General features: G+C 29.6%; 1 protein-coding gene and 1 long non-coding RNA gene across 2 annotated transcripts; one reads left to right on the top strand and one right to left on the bottom strand.

The window, feature by feature from the left end:
• Positions 1-17,877: 17,877 nt before the first annotated feature.
• LOC110658885 (uncharacterized) lies at positions 17,878-20,129 on the top strand. Its single transcript, XR_002495672.2, has 2 exons — positions 17,878-18,616; positions 19,831-20,129. It is a non-coding gene; the product is annotated as an uncharacterized LOC110658885 (long non-coding RNA).
• Positions 20,130-22,291: 2,162 nt separating this feature from the next.
• Positions 22,292-25,618, bottom strand: LOC110658886 (putative serine/threonine-protein kinase). The gene is given in 7 exon segments (XM_021816650.2): positions 22,292-22,342; positions 22,344-22,610; positions 23,176-23,326; positions 24,365-24,602; positions 24,904-25,114; positions 25,195-25,310; positions 25,402-25,618. Coding segments are annotated over 7 exon segments (1,167 nt in total). The 5' UTR covers positions 25,535-25,618.
• Positions 25,619-25,960: the final 342 nt, after the last annotated feature.

The raw sequence follows: 25,960 nt of genomic DNA, 5'->3' as shown, positions 1-25,960 counted from the left end.
AGGAGGTCAGACGGGTGTATAGTTGGCAATTTTGCGGGTCCTATAGCACGGAGATCAACCCTGATGCCAGTTTGTACACATTATGGGAAGAACCACAGAGGAAAGTGTAAATTGTTAACGGGTGGATGTTTCAGATGTGGGTCCACAGAGCATTTTTTGAGAGATTGCCCATGGAGGAGTGCTCCCATAGCTCCACCACAGACTCAAAGTTCTGCCCCAATAGTACAGAGGGGTAGAAGACCGATGAGACCAGAGATAGCTGGTACATCAAAGAGAGCTTCTGAGACTATAGAACAACCCGAGGCTGAAGTAGCACCCTGCGTGTACGCTATGGCTCGAGAGGAGCCAGACCTGGTAGACGTTGTCAGAGGTACATTTTCTAATTATAATACCTTTAAATATGTATTGATAGACCCTAATTATGTTCACCCCTATATATGCATTGTACCTCCTGTTAAAAGAGGATATCGAGAGATGGATTAAAAGATGACGTGCTTGTCACCAATCCTTTGAACCATAAAGTTATGGTAGATTATAAACCGAAAAGGATCGTATCAAAGATAATAGATGGAAATGAGAAGGAGGCTGTATATGAGATGAAAGAATATGAGTATAGAACTGGTTGAGGAAAAAAAAAAAGAGTTAATCTATTGGGATATATCATGGTAACTATACAATGCTCTTGATGTTTGTGCTGTAAGCTACAGATTACAGTACCGACTTGGGACTATTGTGTAGAGCTACGTATTTTCAATAGTAAATCGAGATAAGGATAAGATTGTAGAACTAGGATTAATAAGACAGACTAAAGCACAATAAGTAATCATAAAAGATCCCGATAATATTAATTATTTTCAAAGAGCAATAAAAATATAAAAGACCCAGAAATTATGATTTGCAAATATAATTCAATTGTTTAATTATTGTTATTATAAATTATGCACCACTAAGCATTATGCTTAGCGCGTTGGTTTTCCATCGCATAGGTACTGAAGATCAGCAGCCGTCACAGTAGTGTTCGGACAGAGTTTCGACCAGATCTGCCATTGACCAGAGTCACCTCACGAGTCTTTTGTATTTTAGTATGGCCCATGTATAGACTAGTATTTTGGTTCATTGTGTAAAATCATGATATAATTACTAGTTTGTGATGTAAATAAAAAAAATTGTAATTACATATTTAGGATTGTAAATAAAGTTATGAATTTCTAGATGAATGAATGAACTTGAAATTGTATGAGCAGAAATGACATGATATGACATGTAGAGATATGAAATTGTTGTTAACAGGTAACTAGTGGAACCCGCCAGATGCTAATTAAACAGAGGAGGCTCTGCCCGAGTATCCACAGAAATAAATTATTATAAAAAAAAATTCCACGTATGAAATACCTGTTTTTAAATGATATTAAAAATTTACAATGAATATGATAAGACAAGATAGAGTGCTCCGGCACCGAATGTGGCACTCCTCGCTCGGCTATACTGTAGACGGGTGAGGGGCGTCACATATTACATCATTTGGGCGATCTCAAAAGATCATATTACATCATTTGGGCGATCTCTCAAAATCAACACTACATTCTACTTAACTCAAGATTACTCCGAAGCCCAGAATGCTGGCCTATGTCAAAGCTTAGTCTTGTAGCTGAATCAAAAGATGTGTTTGATCAGAAAGCAAACAATAAATGCTGGGCAGATGTACAGCTCAGATAGGGTGACTATGACTCTCATGATATTGAGCAGAGTTATCGCCGATGTCATTGACCAGAACCGAGTTGCAGTCGGGATGCCCGATATGGTTGGAAGCCAAATGAACTTCAAGAGGTAGTCACCGACATCAAGATTGAAATTAGCAGTTCTCTTGTCCGAGATCGGTCTACCGATTGTACCGGAAGACCGATTCGAGATCGGCACACCTGTCACTTTCAACCTTGATTGGTAAATTAGTCTGGTTCCCTCACTGTCATTAAATGACATTCTCATAGCTCTCCGATCGCCAGGGTCATAAATTTTCTAGCGAGGGGCGAAGAAAACAGTCGAAAAAAGATCAAAATAACCATCATAATTAGAATTATCACCGAAAAAGCTAGAATGGGGGAAGTGGTGGAAAAAGGAAAAAGTGAAGTGTGAAGGTGATTTCCTATTACTGCATATATATAGGGCCCTGACATTTATTGCAGAACTCGAAGCGGGCTCATCGGTAATCGAAGAATTTATTGCTTTGACCGATACAGGTCAAATTGAGTAGGAGGTTGGAAAATAGTGAGATCGAGAAATAAAAAAGATCAGATAGAGATCGGAATAACAATCTTAAGATGGGTCAGTCACAACAAGATCGGAAGAAATAGAGGACGACCTATAGAGATCGGAGAACGCAGAGGGGTTAAATAACTTCCGGTCAGAGCTTTCAATTAACTCTCTTCACCGTCAGATACGAATTAGTTAAAGCATTGCAGGCATGATCAGATCCTCACCACACATCTCATTTGCAAGGACACCCTCCTAGCCGCCAAACGCCAAACGGTTAAAGCAGCCCTGTACATCCTGATCTACACCGTTGATTATAATTGTAAGGATGGATTTGGAGCCCTTAGATCAAAAGCAGATGACAGATTCGGCGCTTTTGTTCCCAGCCTTTGGATCCATTTTGTAAGGTGAGACCCTTGACTGTTGGATTAAGGGAAGAAAGGACAGATATCTGAACAGAATCCCGACCCTCCATTTTGATTCTCTTTAATTCTCAAACATCAGATTATGTCCTTTTGAATCCAAGCCTTCCGTCTCCCCCTGATAAGATCCTGACCCTTCATTTTGAACACCCATTCCCTATAAATACCTGCATGCAATACTGTAGAAGAAGAAGGTGGTGATTATCATGAAAAGACTCTGGACTTTGATTCAGTCTTACTGCTTGTCATTCGAAGCTTTCAAAGTATTGAGAAACTTTAGAAACCAGTTTTCTGAAGTATTTCATTTCAAAGAGCTCCAAATCCTGTGATTTTCATTTTCAATACCTGTGCACTACCCTGTGAACCCATCTTCACTCTGCCTTATTCTCATCACTTTAGTATCTGTGCATTACCTTCCGAGCTCAAACTCATTCCGCTTTATTCCTATTACCTCGGGTAAGCTCAAGCTCTTCGGCCGTCTGCTCTCAGCTCTCCAAGATTTGTGGATACTGGAATTGGCTCACTTGCCTCCCCAACTTTCCACAGGTAAGCGTTTAAACTGTCATTTTGTTGAATATCCTTGGTTTGTTTTCTCAAGTTTTCTTTTAAAGTTTTTTTTTATCCAGTCACACAAAATCTCATAATAGGTTATCTTAGCCCGTAGTTATTTCCTTTGTCTTCTTTTTATTCATTCGTAAATTCCATTTATCATCACCTCATTTTCATTCCTTTTGAGAGTAGATGTTGGAGTCATTGGCGACTCGTAAATGCTCTAAAAGAATATAGGCAGGAGTACTTTAACATAAGCGTTTTATAGGTGTAGCAAAGGTCGAATAAGTCGAAAACAAGATTAGGTCAAATAAATAAGTTATGAGATCGGGCCTTGGAACGAGCCCAGACGATAAGATAACAGCCCGGGAATCAAGATGAGTTCGAATCTCGGATGAGCGATTAAAAAAGAGATCGGATGTCGCAAACCAAAGAATTTTGACAAAGCGATCACGCGAAAGATCAGCAAGGAGTTTGGCCTATCGTCTGCCATCTAGTTTTAAAGTCCAGTAGGCTAAGAAAAGCTTTACACAGTGGTTTCCTATGTCTTTGGTATTTCATTCCCATATAAAAGGGATCAAGAAAGACCCTTTGCCTGAATCCGCAGTTCGAAGTTCTTATAAAACACCATCCTTATCAATATATTAAGAGATCGGGGGAGAGTTCTTACCCGAACTCAGCCTAATTTTTTAACGTAATATATTAAGAGATCAGGGGAGAGTTCTTACCCGAACTCAGCCTAATTTTTTAAAGCAATATATTAAAAGATCGGAGGAGAGTTCTTACCTGAACTCAGCCTAATTTTTTTCAATGCAATATATTAAGAAATCGAGAGAGAGTTCTTACCTAAACTCAGCCTAATTTTTAATACAATTTATTAAGAGATCGAGAGAGAGTTCTTACCCGAATTTTCAGCCAAAATCTTAATAAAATATATAGAGATCGGGGGAGAGTTCTTACCCGAGATCCTCCACTTAAATTTTAACAGAATACATTAAGAGATCGGGAGACAGTTCTTACCCGAATTCTCTTAGCTTAAATTCAAATTAAAATATACCAAGAGATTGGGAGAGAGTTCTTACCCGAATTCTCTTAGCTTAAATTCAAATTAAAATATACCAAGAGATTGAGAGAGAGTTCTTACCCGAGCTCTCAAATTAAATACTTAATACACCTAGGGATCGGCGGGAGAGTTCTTCCCAAAGTATCCTGAATATTAGGTTGAGGCCCAATGGAGAGTCCTCCTCAAGGCACTCATATTCATAGGAAAAAAAAATTCCCCCTTGAGAATATCACAACTTCAGTATTCATATTAATCTAAATACCTATTACACAACACCTATTCACTAAAGGGTCATCTCATGTACTCGTGTTCTTGGGCAACCCGAAATAGTGAAATATCAAACATTCTTTTTTTTTTTCGTTCAAAGGATTAACATCATTATCCTAACCCCCAAATTATCAATTTCAATTTATAAAGAGTACAATATTAAATCTGTTTACCCTCATTGAGGAACGATGTGGGGTGCCTAACACCTTTCCCACCCGTATCCGGACCCCAAACCTAAAATATCTATTTTCAAAGTGGTTTTTTTTTTTTAATTTTTACAAATGATTTTCTTTAATTCCTCAAATTAAAGTGGCGATTCCTCACTTTTTCCACTTCGGTGAGAATCGTCCGGCGACCGCAAAACCCTTGCGACACATACATTACTCTCCCCTTACATAAAAGTACAAGAAACTTCAACACTATATATAATATAATCACTAAATTAATTACCTCCTAATTGTATGAAAACAATTAATTAAAAATATTTTTAAATACTCTATGTCACTATAATTAACTATCAATTAGATTCAAATCTTAGTCCAAAAATTCTAATCATTAGAATTATCATAATATTCTACCCTTGTTCTTTTTCTAATCAATTATGTAAATAGTTACATTTTTTGGAGATCAAAGTTTTTTATTATTATTTTTAAATTAAATATCTCGGTATGAAAAGTAAATGAATAAATCTTTATTCAATGAGTTTAGTTCAATGATACTACAGTCATTTTAAAATTATGTATTTTTAAAATATAGAAAGTGAGAAGGTCTCAAGTTCGAGTTTTCTTATCTATCTATTTTAAGATAAAAATCATTTTTAAAAATTAATAAAACAATTAAAAGCATTTTAATTATTATACAGAATTAGGACATCAATTTTTTTAAAAAATTAATAAAAAAATTCTATTTATTTATATCAATAATTTTGATATCAACACAAAATTTTGAGCATTATTTATTTCTTTCAGTTATCTCAACTTTTATATTTAAAAAAAAAAAAGAAATTAGAGAAAATTTTACATCAAATTATAAATTTTTTACAAACTAATTAAACTAGATTATTTAAGAAAATAATATATTTGATAGAATAACAATTCTCAAAATATGCAACATGTTAAAATGAGAAATCCTCAATGATTTCTTAGTATAGATTTTTTTTCCAAATTTCCTAATTAAAACCCTAAATACATCGTTTACCTAAAGAGAGAAATAAGTTAGGTTTTCTTGCATATATATATTTTGTTTTTAAGATTTGAATTAAATTATTATTAAATTTAAAAAATGCAAAATTTAATCCTTTTATTACGTTTTAACCTTACCATTTAAGCCAAATAACTTGTGATTTTCTTATTTTTTTAGATAAAATAATATTTTAGTCTTATCTTTTATTTTTTTCAAAATTAAAAATTAATTTTATCTAAAAATTAAAGGACTAAAATGTTATTTAAAGCAAAATCTTAGAAATTATTGTAGAAGTAAAGTATTATAAAATTAAGACTACAAATTGCTGAATTTTTCAAAATAATAATAATAATAATAATAATAATAATAATAAAACTTAAATATAAATTTTATTAAAAATCTTACGGTCTTACAATAAATTATATTTAATTTTTGTTCAAAAGACCATTATACCTCTAATTTTTTTTCAAAATATTAAGGGTCCAATGTCCCCATACCCCTTAGTAGCTTGTCATTGGAGGTGGTGGTGGTAGTAGCAGTTTCATCCATTTAGAAAGAAGAGGGATTTCAACCCATAAGAAAGAGAGATTTTCTCAGGAAAGCGAAAAATTTTTTGTAAAAGTTGAGAAAAGTTATCCGAGGGAAAGATAACAAAAATCACATTTATTACTTTTCCCATATAACTAACGGAATCTGTTAAGAAAAATTAACAGGATGACTAATTGATTTTATTTTGAGTAAGTAAAGGACATTTATTAATTGCTTTTAAGAATTCTAAGACCAATTAATTATTTTTAACAAAACTCAAGTATAATATATATATATATATATATATAAAGTCCAATTTCCTCCTTGGGGAGGTTCAATTTAGCTCAATTTTAACTTTTTGTTCAATTTAATTCAGAAATTTCAATTTATATCCAATTTAGCCCAATTTTAAGAAGTAGTAACTCAATCACCACTTTGGTGCATGAGTTGTTTTTTTTTTTTTGAATATTTTTAAAGTTAATTATTTTTTAATTTTAATTGTTTAGTTAATTATTTTTAATCTTAATTAATTAACTATAATTAGTTATTTTTGTATTTTATTTTTTATTTTTTATTTTTTAAATATTAATTAATAATATGAAAAAAATAATATTTTTATATTTTTAGTTTTATTTAATTATAATTTTCTAATTTTAAATTAAAAGCATAAAATACAGAAATCATATTTTTTCATTTAAATAATTAAAATTTTAATTAATTATATGACAATATAAAGATATATTTTTTATATTTTCAGTTTAATTAATAATATTGAATAATAAAATTAATTTTTTATTTTTTTATTTAAATAATTATATAATATAAAAATAATATTTTAATATTAAAAAATAATTAAATATTAAAAAATGGCACATATTAATCAATTGGGCTAATTTCAACATAAACCAAAACTTGTGGATTAAATTGGACCAAAAGTTAAAAATAGACTAAATTGAACCTCCCCAATAAATACAGGGGGCAAATTAAACTTTATTCCATATATATATATATATATACTGCCATGATCAGGGATTTAGTTGAATGTTCAATAAAAATTCTAATTATAAAAAAAAGTCTAAAAATAATTCAAAATCAACAAGATGTAAGAAATTCCTCTGAAATTTAATTCAACAGCTCTAATTTAGAATCATAATAATTGAAAGTTTATCAAATTCTATTCTTATTAATGTTAATTTGCAATGTCGAGTTATAATCATAATCAATTATGAAATTATAATAAATATACATAGATTAGATACACACATCATGTTGGATAACAAAAAAAAAACAGCAATAGTAATAATAATTCAAAATCAAATCAATCAAAACAATAGTGGTAATAATTATTCTCTTGTGGGATAAGCTTCCACCTATAATTTGAGCAAACGACAACAAATCACCAGTGTATAGCTTGGTTTCGAATTAAAGTTTCACTTTTTTGATATATATTGAGATCAAATATACAGCTTTCTCATCACCCTTTTGTCGTCATTTGTTTTCACCCACTTCAAAACTAGGGTTTATGCACACCCACACACAGAGAACATTTTAGGGTTTTAAACAGACAGAAAAACTAAGAGATCGAGCGGCGGGGGGTTTATCATGACATACAAAATATATAAAATTTTTCTCAAAAGCAGAGCAGTCGTATGCATACAAAATGGTGATGGTACAACTTCTATAACATGCGTGTTTGTTTGGAGTTCTACTCGAGGACCTAACCTAGCTTCCATGCTCATCTTATTATACTTAAAATTAATATTATTAATCTTATTTTTAAATAAAGAAACAAAAACAAAAACAAAGAAGAAGAAGAAGGCTGCAAAAAACCACATGACTTGCTGTGCCAACTTCATCATTATAATTCCAATTCGTGTAGTTCGAGGAGCATAGAAGTAGAGAAGGTTGTGTTGTGTGTGTGTTACAAATTTTTATTAAAAAATATAAATTAAACCCTATTGGGCTTATTTATTTATTAATTAATTACATTAATTATATTTGGAAATTATAGAATATCTAGCCGTCAGAGACACTTAGAAACACACAGTGAGGTAAAAAGAGAGAGACCCATGAATCTCTGACAGAAGGATTCCCACACTTGTTCCTTCCAACACCATACACGATAAAATTTTATGACAAATTTCTCTTTTTTTTTTCTATTTTAATTTTTTTACTTAATTAATTATTTGTTATCCTATGCTGCTACTGCTATAGCTAGCTCTATCCTTCCTTTAAAAAGAATTTTTATTGAATCTTGTTTCTGGGTTACTTAACCTTTTCTACAAACAAGGAAAGTGGAAAAAATAAAAGCAAAATTCCCTCATTAGCAGCCTTTTCTAGACATGGAAGATCGGTTTCTTCTCCTCCTCTCATTGATCGGTAGTCTCAGAGACCCACCTCTCCTTTCCCCTTTTTGACTACACTTCATTTGTTTATTATTTATTATTACTTCTCTCTTTTGTTCCATTATCAGTGGACAAATGGGTTTTCAGTTTTCACCATCTCATCACTTTTCTTGCATTTCTATTTGAATATTTATTCTCCCATGCCTTTGCCAGCCTTATTTTATGTATATGTGTATATTTTCAAGGTCCATTTTGTTCTTTGCTTTAGCTTTCTTTTGCTCAAGGTTCATTCTTTTTTTTTTTTTCAAAAAAGAAAAAAAAAAACTTGTCTCAAATGACCACTTTTCTTGTCATTAACCTTTGTCCTTGGGATTTAACTTTTCTCATGTTTTTATGTGCAAAACAAGCATGTGTGGAGATTGTTTCTTTGCTCTATCTTGCTATTTGGATTACTTTACTTCTGTTTTTATATTTGTTATTATTCTCTCAAAGTTTAGTTTAATTTTGGCACTAAAACAGAATTTGGTGCTAATGCTAAATTTCAACTGCCTATATACCCCTTCAAACAACCAAATTCCTTTGTCAATGGACATTTTAATTTTGGCATTCTACTTTTGGCTTTTATTGCTTTGTTCAGCATTTGCTTGTCGTACTTGTTCATTGTCATGGCTGTTTTGTATCTCAGTTTTCAAGTTCTTTAACTAAACATGGTGTATCTGGGAGATTTATTAATCAAAATTTAGTCATACTAAGTTATTTCTTATATTATTTTAATAAAATAATTGCTTATAAGAATACCCTTTCAAACAACCAAATTCCTTTGTCAATATGTGTTCAAGGAGGATTTTTCTTAATTTATCTTCCTTTTTAGCTAGAAAAGGATCAAATATATGTGCCAATATGAGTTCAACCAATTCCTTGTCAATATGTGTTCAAAGAGGATTTGTAAAATATGTGTTGTTATTTTTCTTTTTTAATTGTGCAAATAAAGTGATAATATTAACCATATTTCAAATTATGCATGAATTGATATTTACAAGGATAAGATTGTAAGAGGGAAGCAGCATTATATATGAGAATTTTGATTGCGCACAAAGGGTTTGTGATTGTGCCCAATCTGCATCTACTTAGGTAGGTAGGTTCGATCTTTTATGTCAATTGTCTTATCAATTGTCTCTTAATGAAAGAAAAATGTTGGGATTAGGTCTTGCATAAGACAAAGTATAGGCTACATGAAAGTCTAAAGGATTGCAATCATTATATTTAAGAGAATTATAAGGGACTATGGCTATTTAAGATATGTTTTAATCCATTATATAACAGTATAATAAATATGGAATTTAACAGCATTAATTTTAATATTAATAAATATCTTTAACATTAAAATGATGATCAACAATATGCATGATGCTAAATACTTATAATAATGCAACAAATGATATTTAATGCTATTTTTTTTTGACATCAAGTTTTTATTGAAAGGGGTCATGCATGGATATATGTTTAGATTGTAAGAGGGAAGTGGCATTACATCTGAGAACTTTGATTGCACATTAAGTGTTTGTGATTATGCCCAATCTGCATCTACATAGGTAGTTAGGTTCGATATCTTTGATGTCAATTGTCATATCAATTGTCTCGTAATGAAAGAAAAATTTTGGGATAAGGTTTTGTATATGACAATCTATAGGCTTCATGAAAGTCTAAAGGATCTCAATCATTACATTTAAGAAAATTATATGTGGCTAATTAATACTATCAAATACATTTCTGTATACAAAATAACTAAACTATCATTTATCAATTGATCATTGCATAATTTTATCTTGATAAAATTTGTTATCCAAAAAGCTCGTTCCATAGCTATAGTAGCAATTAATAAAATAAGTGTAAATTTTAAAAGTTAATAAACTTATGAATACATGTATTTTTTTTTTAATTAATTTTTTGAAAAAATACACAAGACCTTTCAGTTAATGAAACCTATTATCTTGACACATATAAAAAATAAAGCCAATTTAAATAAAAATAGATATTAATTTTTCTTTAATAAAATTAGGAATTAATTAATATTTTATTATAAAAATATATTGTTTTAAAAAAAATATATTCAATGCTTAAATAAAAAAGGTCAATTTACAAACACATACACATAAAAGAAATTTAAAAAACATAATGAGGTGTCAAGCCTTCATAAATGAATGCATTGACCTGACCGGCTGAGATAAGTTGTAAATGTATTTTATACTCAAACTAAAGAAATACTAGTGTTATGCATAGTAACGTGCGTATATATATATATATATATATAATTTAAATAATAATAAATTTTATTATTAAATTAAATTTTTTTTCAAAATTTTTGCTTAATTAATTTTATTTAAATAAATTTTCTTTTATTTTAATGGTAAATTTTTAAATTAATTTATGGCAAAATTATTTAAAATATATATATATTAATTTTTTAGACATAAATTAATGGTAGTTTATGTAATTATTTTATCTAAAATATAGTAACATTATTTTGTTTATAAAAAAATTTAAATTTTATTAATGCTATCAGTTAAATAAATTTTCTTAATTTTTTATGATTTAATGAAATATTAAACGTTTTGAGTAAATATTGAATATAATTATGATTAATGTATTAAAAAATATTCTACTAAATCATTTTGATTTTTCTTCAAAGTAATCCAAAGTCTTAATTTTATTATCATTGATATTTTTAAATTAAAAATTAATGAACATAATAATGGATAATAATTATATTTAGTAATTATATATTATACTGGTCAACTGTTTAAGAAATACAAAAAAAAAGTTATTGACCTTTCTCTTTTTCTAAAAAAAAAATAAAATTAATGAATATATTACCTTTAATAATTATATATATTTAAAAAAATTGAGTAATTAATTTCTCATTAAAATTCAAATATCTTTGATATTTAGTTCTAAATTGAAGCAAATATTTTAAAGAAAATTAAACCTTTAAACACGGTAATAACTGAAGAGTTATGATAATATTCGTTGAATTTTGAATTAAATGTATTGGGTTGACGAATCATCAGCAATTAAATAATAAATCTAATTATAGTAAATGTATTTAAATTAATGGTCATCAGTGATCTTTTATTATTATTATTATTATTATTGTTGTTATTGTTATTGTTGTCATCTTTTAAATTATTTATTATTATTATTATTATTATTATTATTATTGAGGGTAACATGTGACAAATAACATATTTATATAAATAAATTTAAAAAAATATAAAAATAATTTTTAAATATTATATTTAATCACAAAAATCTTCATTTTTAAAAATTAAATTTTAAAGAAAATAATAATTTCCCCATTTCTTGCAGTGTTTTCCCATTTCTATTTTCCCTATCAATAAATTTGCTTTGTTTATGAAAAAAGTAATAATAATTTAAATCATAAATATTAAAGTAATAATATAAATAATAATGATAATTAAAAAAAAATAAATGATAATTAATATAAAAGAGTTTCTTATGAAGGGTGATACATGACAATCTTTTTAAAAAATGTGACATGTGACAAACTTTTCATGAAAAATGATACGTAACATTCTCTTAGAATACCTTCATGCTTTATATATATATATATTACACAACCCAAATTTTTTTTTTTTTTTTTTTTTGTAATTCTTAATGGTTGTGTTTGGATAGTCTAAAAATGAAGGAATTCAATTCAATTGAATTCTATTTTATCAATTCTTATGTTTGGAAAGCTTAAAATTGTTAAAATTTATTTTTTTTTATTAAAAGTAAATCATTTTAGGAAAAAATAAATTTATGCTAAAAGTGACATGATTTTACCAATAATTCAATTATTTTTTTTTATAAGCAGAATTCAATAGCTTTTTTTTTTTAACAGAATTCAATTAATTTAATGAAGTTTTTCATAAAATGTTCAAAACACCCTATTTAAAGAATATTTATTTCTTTGTAGATAGGGGTAAAATATAAGAGTAATTATTGAATGCATCCATTGCACGTTCATCCTCTATCTGAATAAAAGGATTCCAACTTTCTAAAATCAAGGAATTTTTAGTTTCAAAGGGAGTACTAATTTTTTAGTGCTCTCAGTTTATACAATAATTTTATAAAATATAAAAATAAATGTATTATTTTATTTATCAATTATTTTAAATAATAAAATTCAAGTGAATTTTATCATTTTAAAAGTATTTCAAATACATGAATTTTCTTATAAACTCATTTAAATTGAATTCTTTTAATAGAAGTAAATTAAACCAGGCCTTGATATGCAATATCACATCCATCCTCCCCTTTAGGACAAGTATAACCTGATACAAGCTGACAAAGTTTTTCCTAAAAATTAATTAATTAACAAGATAAATCTGCTAAAAATATTTATATAATAAGTTAATATTTAACGACCATTATCTATCATAATTAATAATTTTTATAATTTATCATTCAACTTTAATTAATAATGTATCAATCATTTTGAAAACTGTAATGTCTCGCATTTAATTTTCAATCAGAATCAAATAAATAAAAAGTAATTTCCATAACTTCCATAACTTAAATAATATGTTATGTATATATGCCTAACCTAGTTTTATCCTGTGGCTAAAAATATGTCACTCATCTGGCAGATCAAAGTTCAAATCTTCCCTCTGTCAATCTCCTTATTAAAGAAAAAGCATTTTATACATAATTTTCGCACTAATATAGAAAATTATAATTTTAATGATAAATATAAATTTTAATGATTTTATATTTGCACCCATTAGAAAAATCCGATGCTATCAATGAAATTGCATATCATATTTAGAGAAGGTACTGCGTGTACATACACTCGAAGCTTCAATTAATCCCAAAGATTCTAATTATAAGGGTTATTAGGGGAAGACAAAACTCTACTTTCTGTTCTACATAAAAAAAAAAAATTAAAAAAAGACATTTACATAAACTTTCTTTCTTTGCATAGTAAAATAAATTTCAAAAAATATGCACATATTAATTTGCTGTTTGAGATGGCAAATCAATCGGTTCGATTCAAATTATTTCAAGTGAATCACTTGAATTTTGTTAAATTTTTTTATGAGATTGAGTCAAGTCATTTTGATTTACAGGTTGATTCAAATTACCTATGAAGTCATTATAGAGAAATTGAATCAATTTACTCGTTATGACCATTTTTAGTTTTTAAAAATTCTTTTTGTTAATATAACTTTTAGATTAAAATATAAATTAATTTATCATCATATTAATCACTAATTGAATTCTCAATTTCATAGATTATTTAAATTCAAATTATTTAAATTTTATATAAATTAAAATAAATTATAAATTATTTAAAATAAAAATAAATTTAGGTGTGATTAATGAGTCGTGTCAAAGTTTACTAACTTGAATCATGAAAAATAAATAACTTGTGTTTTATGTTTTTTCCCCTAGCATGTGTGTTGAGTGATATAATTATTTATCATGTGCATGTAGGTCAAACATTCACATTGTCCCAGCTCCTTACGTTTCTTTTGCTTTGATAGCCCTAAAAGAAGATAGGTCTATCATTCTTGCTGCAACCGTATATAGTGTTTAATTTACTAAAAATTTTTTTTTTATAATTGGTTCATTATAAATTTAAAACATAAATATAAGAAATTTATATATTTAATAAATGAATTTCACTATATATTTTATATCTTGAATTTATAATGCACTGACTTTAGATAAGAAAAATCTCATTCACATGTATTAGTGGCACTTTCTTTAACTCAAGTTTCCTTCATTCTCAATATAAATGGAAAGAATTCATTTTGTAGGTGTTATGTACATTATTTTCTATATTTTATAGATGTAAAATAATTTATATGTCTTTCATTATATGTTAAAAAAAATAATTTTATCGACAACTCAATCATTCTAAAATTTAATAATATTAGCTCTTTTTTTAATTATTATATAAAAATTTTTAAAGTTAAAATTTTAATTACCAAATGAGACTAAAGTCATTTTAGAGCAACAAGATTTCAAATTCGAGTATCAATCGAAATCAATTATACTAAAAAAATTAAAATTCTAACTTAATTAATGATATTAAAAAATTTTGGTTTGCACCATGAGTTAATATATATATATATATATATATATATATATATATATTAAGAAACAGACATTTAATTACTTATATAGTAATTTCTAATTGCTTTCACACCATGCATACATCTCATGCTTAATTTTAAATCATTTGTCAACTACTTAAAACTAACTAATTAATGCAACTAATTCAACTTCAAAGAAAGCTTCTTATAGCCTAACTTTAAGCTAAAAGCACTACCAGCTAAAACTCCCAAGACAAAACTTTCCACCTAGTACTACACAGATTATTCAAGAGAGTTGAAAGCAATTCATTTTAGAAAGACATCACAAGGACCAGCTGACAATCCCTACAACATTCTACCTAAACAGACACAAACTTCCAATACAAAAGCAATTCTTATTAGCTTAATTTTAACACATATACAAAATTTTTCACAATTTTATTTTTTTTAACATATCTTTTTTTTTTTAATAAAAAAATTAAGGTAATAAGGATTCAAACCCGACACTCATCAGATGAATAATATTTCATTAGTCACTTAATCAAGTTATGCTAGATAATTTGCTTTTCTTTTTTCCTTTTTGACAAAAGGGTGCAAATGCCTCAAGGCAAACTCTAGTTATATATGCATAAATCTATATATGCTAAATACAAAAGTGAATTTTCCACATCTAAGGGGGTGGATGCAAATTAATTAAGAAGAATGTATTTAAAAAAAAAAAAGTCAAAAAAGCAATTACAGAGGCTTTTTTCTTGCCCTTTAAATTTGACACATGGAAGTTTTGTCTGCTATACTAAAAATAGGCCTACATATGGAGGAGTAGGGGAATGATGGCTAGGGATCAAAACTTTTGTTAGGTGCATATCAGCTTCTTATTTCATTCTCAGTCCTTGGTAGGCAGTGGTGCCAAGTGTTTTTAACTTATATTACATTGTGAGTAAAATCCTCCTGTTTATTACTTAGATACTACAGTTCTTTTACAATCATAGTTTTCTCATAAAGCAAAATCATATCTTTCTTTGTCTTAAGATTTGGTAATGTGTTGTAGCTACCCATATATATTACAATCTCTAAGAGAAAGAGAGTATAGTTCCTCATTTAGCTTTCTTCTCTAATTCTATTGGATAGCTAAAAGAAGAACTTGCTTAGCATTTGCAAACCAATTAAGCATGCCAAAAGAATTTTGATTTAAATTAATCTCATCATTTATGGCTAATACACTTAGTGAAATTTCACATTGAAAAGTTACATGTTAAAAGAGAATATAAGTAAGGGGATTCAAATCTAATTGGTTTCAGTTATTTTGATGAAAGCAACTCCGAACTTAACAATTAAATCATGCCAACAACTTTCAACATTCTCAGTATCAAAGAAAATTTCACACTTACCAATATTTGAGTGTCTCATAGGACAGGTTTCATAAAAGTGAAAATTTTGTAACATTTCAAGGACAAATTCATACACTTGCTATCTACGTGCAACCAATAATTAAGAGAAACATAGATTGAAGACAAGAAAAAGAAATCGAATAGAGAGAAAATAGAGCCATAGCACCCTAATAAGACTATCCCTCCAAAAACTTTTAATTTTTATTAAAAATAGAAAAACCTTTGTACATGAATACAATATCTCTCATCTAAAATAAAATTTATTTGATGTTATTGTTTGAGCTATCTTGAATATATTTATTATAGATTATTAAAAATTATTTTCAGTAAAATATATTTTAATTATAAAAGCACTTTTTAAAACTGTTTTTTCCAACATAAAATATGTAAGTTTCAACTTAATTTAATGCTAAAAATATCACTAATAATAAATACAAATCCTAAGTTTTTTTTTTGAAATTAATACAAATTCTAAGTTAATTTCATTAGAACTTTCCTTTTTTTTAAGCTAAAACTTTCTCTTTTTCTCCTAAAAATATAAATTGCAAGACATAATTAAAGATATAAAGTTCTGAACTAATTGGGGTTGCCTTAACTGAAACATTTGCAATGATGTTATGAAATTAATGTCAATGCCCTTGCTTTAAAAAGAATAAACTAAACACCCTCATTGCCAATAGTATATGGCACATTACAAAGAACACTGGGTTAAAGGGCAGGCTGCTAAATAATTACATTTTCACATGCAGTGCTATAGTTATATGCTATAAAGAAACAATTTTGTCAGAAGATATATAATTCATATGCTTTAAACAAAGAATATTGTCGGATCACTATATAGTATAAAAATAAAGTGAAAAAAAAAAGGATTATTTATGTAAATAAGAGGTTGAGAGGCATACAAGTCGAACCTGACACCCTGTTGTTTTTAATGCCAACCCTAAAATTCTATTGGTGGCCTTATATTGACAGGAAAAGATTCTAGTAAGGATACTGACTATTCATAGAACAATCACATAAGGTTACAATTGTATCACTAAAAATTTTTTGGTTACCTAGTAAGCAGAAATAACCCATATGAGAACTTGCTGTAAGCTAGCTAGACATATATATTTATATATAAGAATTACCAGATCCAGCCAGAAGAGAAAACAAAAATGAGACAGAGAGAGTATAGGGTTTCACATTCTTGATATAAGTTGGTGAAAAATAAAATACTTTGGTCAATTGGGTATGTGGACAAGCGAAGAAAGATTGTAATATAGACCTTCTAATGGTGTTTTCATAAATAAAATCTCTAAGCTTATATAAAAAAAAAAGATTATAATATATTTTCATATAGATTATAATATATTTTCATTAGGTAGCAAGCAGAATGGATTACTTTTCATAAGGGGAAAATCTAAAGAAAAAGGGATTGATTGGGCAGAGAGAACCTCAGTTGATTAGCAAGATAGTAAACTATTAAGTATATTAAAAGACAGTATAAAAAGGGAAAGAAAAAGAAATAAAAGAAAGGAGGGAGTGATGGAGAGAAAAAGAAAAAGATGCATATGATAAATAATAATGTTGTATTTCTTCTTTTTTGCTCACTTTATTTAAATAAAGTGAAAAGAAAGTGGAGATAGAGAGAATCCATGTGTTTCCAAGCACTCCCAGACAAAATGAGCTTCAGAGATGAAAAGCAACCTTTGCTTTACGACCCAGAAAAGGAGATTTCAAACCACCATAAGGGTTAGCTTAGGAAATTGCGTGGTTAGTAACCCAACCAAACCCATTTCTCTTCTCTTCTCTCTCTCTCTCTCTCTCATATCATGGTGTCTATATTTAGTTGCAAGCTGGGGTGCAACTACAACCCCACATCTTTCCTTCTTTCCCTCTCAAAATACTACATACAAACCCCACAAAAATTAGCCACCCCTTCCTCAAGTTTAGCCACTGGTTTGCTTGTTTTATGCCAATTCAAAAGGGTTTTGTGGGGCTTTGAAACACCCCTCTAGGTATTTGATTATGACCCAGTTCCTATTTTCCACAGATCTCTCTCCTCTCCCTCTCCATAAATACCACTCTCTCCTCCTTTCTCTTTCCCTTCAATCCCTCCGTCTTCCTCTCTCCCTAATCCATACTCCTTCTACACAACCTCTCTTGTAGTTACTTAGCTTCTAACATGGACAAGACTATCTCCGTGGAAGCTAGCTTGAAAATTCTTTACTTAATATGCACCTCAAGTTCATGCCCATACTCTAATACATAAGCACATCATCACATAAAATATATCACTCCCCTGCATATATAAGCATCACATACATATACTACAGGTATACTTGTATGTTTATTTTTGCATACGCATGCTTTAACATCAAGCATACATATATTGTATGTGCCTGGCTCCCTGTATGCCATTTGCAGAGCCCACCGGAGAATCGATGGCCTCCGTGGATGGCGTATGAGGAGCCATGCATATTCTCATATATGTCATCCATGGTGTATTTGCAGGAATTTTTTTTCTTCTTCTTGCAAGGTATGGAATATTATTGAAGCCTACGTTATAATTAATAGACATAGCTACTAGGACAGCATTGTAATTTCGAAAAGATTCAGGTTCTCTGGTCTATAAACCTCTAAAGGTACCTTATCTCTTCTTCTTTGGAATATCATTCCCTTGGTTTTTAGGGTTTTTCATGATGTGATGCTTACCTATGTATATACAGTGTTTGCTTTTGGGTATAATTTCCACAACCACTGATCTCATGTGTTTTTTTCTTCTGATTTTAATTTTGACTACTCTTGTAACGAGGGATCTGATGAGAAATAAATTTTCAACTCAAATAATTATGAATTATAATAACACCTGACATCTCATAGGAGTTGCCTATGATGCCCATCCATCTTGTAACAAGCTTGTCTTATGGATATTTCCTATGACCTGTGGTTATGGTATCAGAGCCCTGCTAGATTGCCTATAGTACTAGAAGCCTTGTCCAGAACAAGCTTTACATCAAAAGAAAATGGAACAAAGTGCCCAATAGTTCATAATTCGCAGGGTAACTTCATAATAAGAAGTTCTTTATGTGTGATTATGAGAAAACAAAGACTGGTCATCATGTGTTAGCTAGCTAGCCAGTGTCCAAGTTTCCAAGATTTTGCTACTAATTGCTAGTGTGATATTTTGATCAAATAATTGTTTTGCCTTATTAGCAAAGTTATATTTATATACATATACCCATTTGATCAATGTTCAAATTGAATTTGTGTGCTTGTTGATTTCTAAAGTTCCTCAACTATATATCCATACATCTAGGGTTTCTTTTTCTCATTTTGCTGTGTGGCTGTTATATTTCATTTTTGCCCTCTTTTTCTGGGATAAAAGGGAAATCATGTGTATGCCAATTGTTGATTGAAGAGTTAAAAGAAAAAGGTATATATGGCTTGTATTAGCAAATAGACTAATTAATTAAACAAATGTTAAAGACTAGCTACCTGGAATTAGCTATAAGTATCCCAGATCCAAGTGTGAGCAAGTTGTTTCTTGTTTTGGCCATAAATAGGTACAGTAACAACAAAGAAGGTTCAAAACTCCATTTTAATCTGGTGGAATGAGTGGTGTACTGAAACTAAAGCTGATCAAATGATGGGTTCTTTTACTTTCTCTTTTGATTTTGCTTTTTTGAATACAGAAGTACTTCCAATCTAGGAACAAGCTGTTGCTAACCATTTTGTGAATGTTTGTTTCAGCTTTAGCAGGCCAGTTAGAGAATCGGGTTATTGGTATATATGAAGAAACACGCAAATGGCAATTCCCACTTGCTCTAGGGCACTTTCCCTTTGGCTTTGCTCTTTATTAAAATCAAAAGCAAATGGAATTGATCGAAGATGAATAGTAAATAAAGCAAAAGGGTAGATATTTATCTTATCAAGACCATGACACTGTCTTATTCTTTTCCATAGACTCATAGAGACTAGAGAGTGGAGTTGTGAGCTCACCCTGCATGCACCAGATATAATAATAATAATGCACACGCTTTTCTTTCTTTTTTTTTCGTGTTTTTTTAATAATTTCTTTTGCTGGAAGGATCAATCCACTAAGGGTTCATAACGATACAGAACCAATTATCCCCATTTTTCTTCTGTAAGTAAAGATAGTTTATTAATAAATTCAGAAAAAACTTAGCATGCTTTATCTGATTAAACTTCAGTCATTAAACCTACTTAGTACACCAACCTAGGATGACACAAGTTAAGTAAAAAAACTTGAAAAATTATCCCCATCTGTTTCTCTAATCCCACTATCTAAGAATTCAATTAATGTCCAACTTCAATTTACACAACTATGAGTAACCATTACCTGGCCTATTTCTTTCTCTGATCCCACTTACATAATTCCATTAAACATAGAATTTGATTAATTTCTCAGAATGAAGAGATTAATAAGACTACGAGATTAACATTTTGCTTAGATTAGATGCTTAGTTTTGTCTGCACAATAAATTGTATGCATGATCATACATTATCATGCACATCTTTTCTTTCTTTCTTTCTTTCTTTCTTGCTTTCTTTTCTTTTCTTTCCTTCATTCTTGCTTTCTCAATGGGCAGACACACAAACACACGTCTAGCCAGGGATTCAAGAAAGAAAGAAAGAAAGAAAAAAGGTAAGGATTCTGGGGAAAGTAAAAGTATGTGCAGCAGCAGCAGGATTATGATTATAGCTACTAGGGAATCCCATACAAAAGAATGGACCCCCCCTCTTCCTTTCTCTCTCTTTCTTGATTGGCCACTAGAGAATATAGTATACGTTAAAGGCAGGTTAAAAGGACACACTGGTCAGGCTAATATAGGGACCACAATTGGAGATCTCCTGAAATCAATTGTGGGATTTTGAACAGAATGCAAGTTCATTTCTCCCTTTTGTTCATTGAGGATCGTTGGGTGTATATGTACTATCTTATAATTATTATAATTATGAGAGATTTACTTTTTCTATTATAATTAAAATTTATTTTCAATGAGAGAGAAAATACTATTTTTATGTGTACTGACAGTATTTTATAATCTTACGGACAATATTTTATAATCTTACTTGTTCATTCATGTTTTTATTTACATAATAATAATGTTATTTACGTGCCCTTTATTGTAAAAAAAAAAAAAAAAAAAAAAGCCCATGACCATGAGCTCTAATCTACTAATCTACAGAGAACATTCTCCCTGGATTGATCAGAATAAATAGTGAAAAAAGAAGATGACGCGTACTGGCTTGGTGGAGGCCCCACAACTTCCTCAATGTGTTATACTAAGTACAATTATTTGATATCTGCCAATGTTTTTCTTTCTTACCCAAATAATGATTTCAGGTATACACATACTTGCATATCAAAAAAAAAAAAAAAATCTCTCTAATCAGCCACACTCTTACACATTTATATTATGGTGGAGAAAGAAAGAAAGAAAAAGTAAGAAATGTTTGTCCTCTGGCAGAAGCATCTCTTTTGCCTATTTTCTTTCATCAAAATGGTAAAAACTGAACATCAATGCTCTGTAGAAAGCTTGTGCCTATATGTTTAGCATGTTGGACTTTGAAAGGGGAAAAATCTCTTCCTTTTAAGTATGTGTAATTTTCTTCAAGAGTAAAAGAATCTATATATATATATTCAGCAATGCAGGAGTTGGTTTACGTATGGTGACATAAACAAGTAGTTAATTAGCTCTTCAAGATTTGGCATCTGGGTGCCTCTATCAAAAAGAAATTTACACGTTTCAACCAGTTCATACAGAGAGATTCTGGAGTTAAGTATAACTGGAATTTAACGGCATCAGCTGGCCAGAATTGCTAGCTAGATGATGTGTTTTGAAATGAGAATAAATATCGTAAGATTCTTTGTCTGCAGAAAGAAAACTGCAGTGCTATATGTGTATACACATTAAGAAGTGTCAAGTACTTGCAAGCATTTAAGATTCACGACTTCATCATCATCATCATCATCATCATATATATATATATATATATATATATATAATGGAAAGCAAGATATTTGTGTTCTTTTAATTAATCCGTTGTCAATTTTAAATTCATATTAGGATCGAAAGATTTTCATAAGGTTTTGCGATTAATAATCCAATGTTTTCTAAAGGATTGAAACTAAAAAACAATTCAGTGAAAAAAAACAAAGCAACAGCAAAAATGAATAATATCCTATTCATGAATATTGCTTACAATTAACTGTACAAGCTGCAATGCCGGTAATTAATGCTTTGTGAGCTTTGTGGTCTTTGGCCTATTTTCACATTCATAATATCAGTGAGGAGTCCTGGCTGAGCTATTTTGACGGTGCTTATGTTGATTTCACCTCTCATCATCTTAATAGCTTTTGACATGTTCGGTCTCAGCCCACATTTCTCTTGCACACAGAGCAGGGCAACCTTTAGAAATCGAACAGCTTCTGCTTCTAAGAAGTTTCCATTTAGCATAGGATCCACCAGCTGTAGAAGCTTGTTAGCCTTGTACATTTCCCATGCCTGCATTGATGGATCAATTGTACATAATTATATAGAAGTTGACCACATCAATTGCCTGTTTAGGCTTGATGGTGACTGCCCATTGTAAAATACAAGTGTTTTCAAAGTTAAGTAATTATATTGGTGTGGGATATATAGACACATGTGCTTAAAATTGATTGCTAATAGAAGGAAAAAGAGAGAGAGAGAGAGAGAGAGAGAGAGAGAGAGAGAGAGATGAGTATAACAATGGTGGTTGACATGTTTCCTATTACTCAAACATTGAACAGACAAAATTGGGTTTCAACAATAATGATGTATTAAAACTTTTGTAGCTTGAAAGCAAATGAAACTCATGCGAATGCCTCAAATAGTATAACCCATGAACTTTTATCATATATATGTATCTGTTTATGGTTGTCATCAAGCTAGGAAGAGAACACATCGTATAACCCGCAAGCACCTTGTCATATGTATACTTTTGTGTCGGAGTTAGGGGTGAATATAAATTGAATATCTGATCAGATCATAGCAATGTTGCATAAGCTTGAATGGCAAAAATTATGGAATTTTATTTCAATGTTACCTTCTCCACGAGGTAGTGTTCTCCCAGTTCTAAGTCGAAATCAACTGCTGTTCTTCCACTGACTATCTCAAGGAGTAGCACTCCAAAACTGTATACATCTGATTTTCTGGTTAAGTGGCCGCTAATAGCGTACTCCGGGGCAAGATGACCTCTTTTGCCAAAAAAACAAAAAAGGAAAATTAAATAATTCAGAATAAAATGTTGAAATAAAATTATCAAAGCTGTGACTTTCATAATCTTTTAACCATATAAATTAAGGAAGTTAGAATTAAATGTATGGAGCAACAGTGAAATTCTAGATTAGACTAAATTTATTATAAATTCAAGACATATTATGTATGATTGGACCTATATATTTGTGTGTTGAGTTTATAATGAATTAATCTTTGGTAAAAAAAATTTTTAAAGTAATAATATAAAAAATTAATGAGTTTTAATTCAGTGATATTGAAGTTATTTTCAGACCTGAATTTTTAATTCAAATCTAATCAAAGCAAAATGTACAGAAAAAAAAAAGTGTATATTTAAATTTTTATAATTTTAGAAAAGTATATAGAAAATTAAATAAGTAGAATGTTGATATGGAAACAGTTTTATAATATATTTGTACAAGCACTAATAAATATATAACAAAATTTTCAAAGGTTTTGGACCATGACCATGCCATTAACTCCCCATGCATACACTTATGCCATTGCATATAAAAAAGAATTGAAGGTAGGGTAGTCCTGACCCACAAATTGTTATTTTGCAATTCTTTATAGTATTTATTTTTTGGTCAAACAAATAAAATATTGCCAATCATGCATGTTGTTGGTAGCTGAACATTTATATAAATCTAGCTAACACAAATAATTTTTTTTATTTTATTTGTTAAATCTGACATATCTAATTTTCTTGAATTAATAATTAGGAGTGAACTTATCATAACTACCTAACAACTGAAGAGATAAGGTGACACATTAATTACCCATCAATCAGATCTCCCAATAAACGAAAATGTATATGTATATAAGAATTGATGATCAGGGAAATTTTTGTCAAAATCATGATAAAGATACAATTATATTTAATTCATCGATTTAATAAGTAAGTTTTATCATATATCTTATATCTTAAGTTTATAGTAAATTGGGTCTAATAAAAAAAAATCCTAATGATCATAGTATGAGCAGGAACTTTTACTTACAATGTGCCTGCCACTCTTGTACTAATATGGGTCATGTTGTCTGAAAATAGTTTAGAGAGACCGAAATCTGAAACTTTAGGAGTAAAATTCTGATCCAAAAGTATATTGCTGCCCTTTATATCTCTATGCACAATATGAGGTTTAACCTTCTCATGAATATAAGCAAGCCCCTCACCAATCCCTATCGAAATATCTCTTCTTGCTTTCCAATTCAATTTACTTCTATTTTTGCTCCCACCTTGCATTCAAGAAAACAAATATAAGCATTCCAAAGTATGAAACCAATAGTCATATTTAGAGAAGTGATAATTAATATGATGCTGAAGAATGCATACTGGGTTTGAAATGCACTGACAAAATTAAGAAGTAAGGGCAATTAGGATTTGAACTATAGATTTTTTTTTTTATTTGAGAGATTTTGATACCATATCAAGAAATTATTAAATGTAATAAAGTTTAAATTTATTGGTGAAGTTCCAAGAATATTTTTATAAATGATTATGAGAGAATAATTAAACAAACAAGAATTAGAGATTTACCGAGCAAAATATGAGACAGGCTACCCATTTCCATATACTCATAAACAAGAATTCTGCAAGGACCATCAATGCAACAACCATGAAGCTTGACAAGATTTTCATGGCTAATACTAGAGAGTGAAGCTATCTCAGACAAGAACTCCCTGTCCCCTTGCTTCGATTCTGCTGATAGAACTTTCACAGCTACAATTTTCCCATCTTCTAGTCTTCCCTTAATTTTCCAAACCACATATAATTAACAAATAACATACGTGCATATAATCAAATGATGAAACTTAATTAACTAATTACCTTATAAACTGAGCCAAATCCACCGTCGCCAATTTTGTTTGATGAACGGAAGCCATTGGTGGCAACTTCCAATTCAGTCAACGAGAAGGCATGAACATTTTGAAGAATGTGTTCACCTGCTGTGACGAATGAATAGTTAGAGAACTTCTATATTCCCTGGAAAATTTTAGTTCTAACATATATATATATATACACACACAGACACACCTTGTACGCTATCATCTGATGAGGAAATTTCTGATGAAGAAGAGAAACATTTGAAGCAAGGGAAAGAAGACTTGATAGAAGTAAAGAAACTGTGTTTGAACCTCTTCAAGATGGACGTATTACCAATCTCCATTGCTTTGCTAACTATTCATAAATGGTTTGGCTGTAATGAGAACAAGAAAAGAGAAGAGAAGACAAAAAAACAAGGCTTCAGAGTGCGCACATGGTAATGATGCCGTTTTGTATAGTTACTAGAATTTTTTATATATAGAAATATCTTTGAAGAATCTATTTACTCTTATGGGGTACGTAGACTGTAGCTATCATAACAAATTAATCAACTCAACCAAATATTAATTAATTAGAACCCAAGAATTAGTCTAGTTGGCAAATAATATGCTTCCCAATTTATTGATTCTTTTTATTTATAAACAAGAATATCAAGAGACCATTAGATTAATAAAATCAATAAAATTTTCTAATTATCAAAAAACTAAATAGATGAAATAGCAGGAACTGTATTTTAATATGATCCATTAAAATTGACTTGCGAAGATTA

Source organism: Hevea brasiliensis, chromosome 8 (genome assembly GCF_030052815.1).
Source record: "Hevea brasiliensis isolate MT/VB/25A 57/8 chromosome 8, ASM3005281v1, whole genome shotgun sequence".
Lineage (NCBI taxonomy): Eukaryota > Viridiplantae > Streptophyta > Magnoliopsida > Malpighiales > Euphorbiaceae > Hevea > Hevea brasiliensis.
The sequence above is the reverse complement of the archived record's forward strand: the minus strand, read 5'-3'. Positions and strand labels throughout refer to the sequence as shown.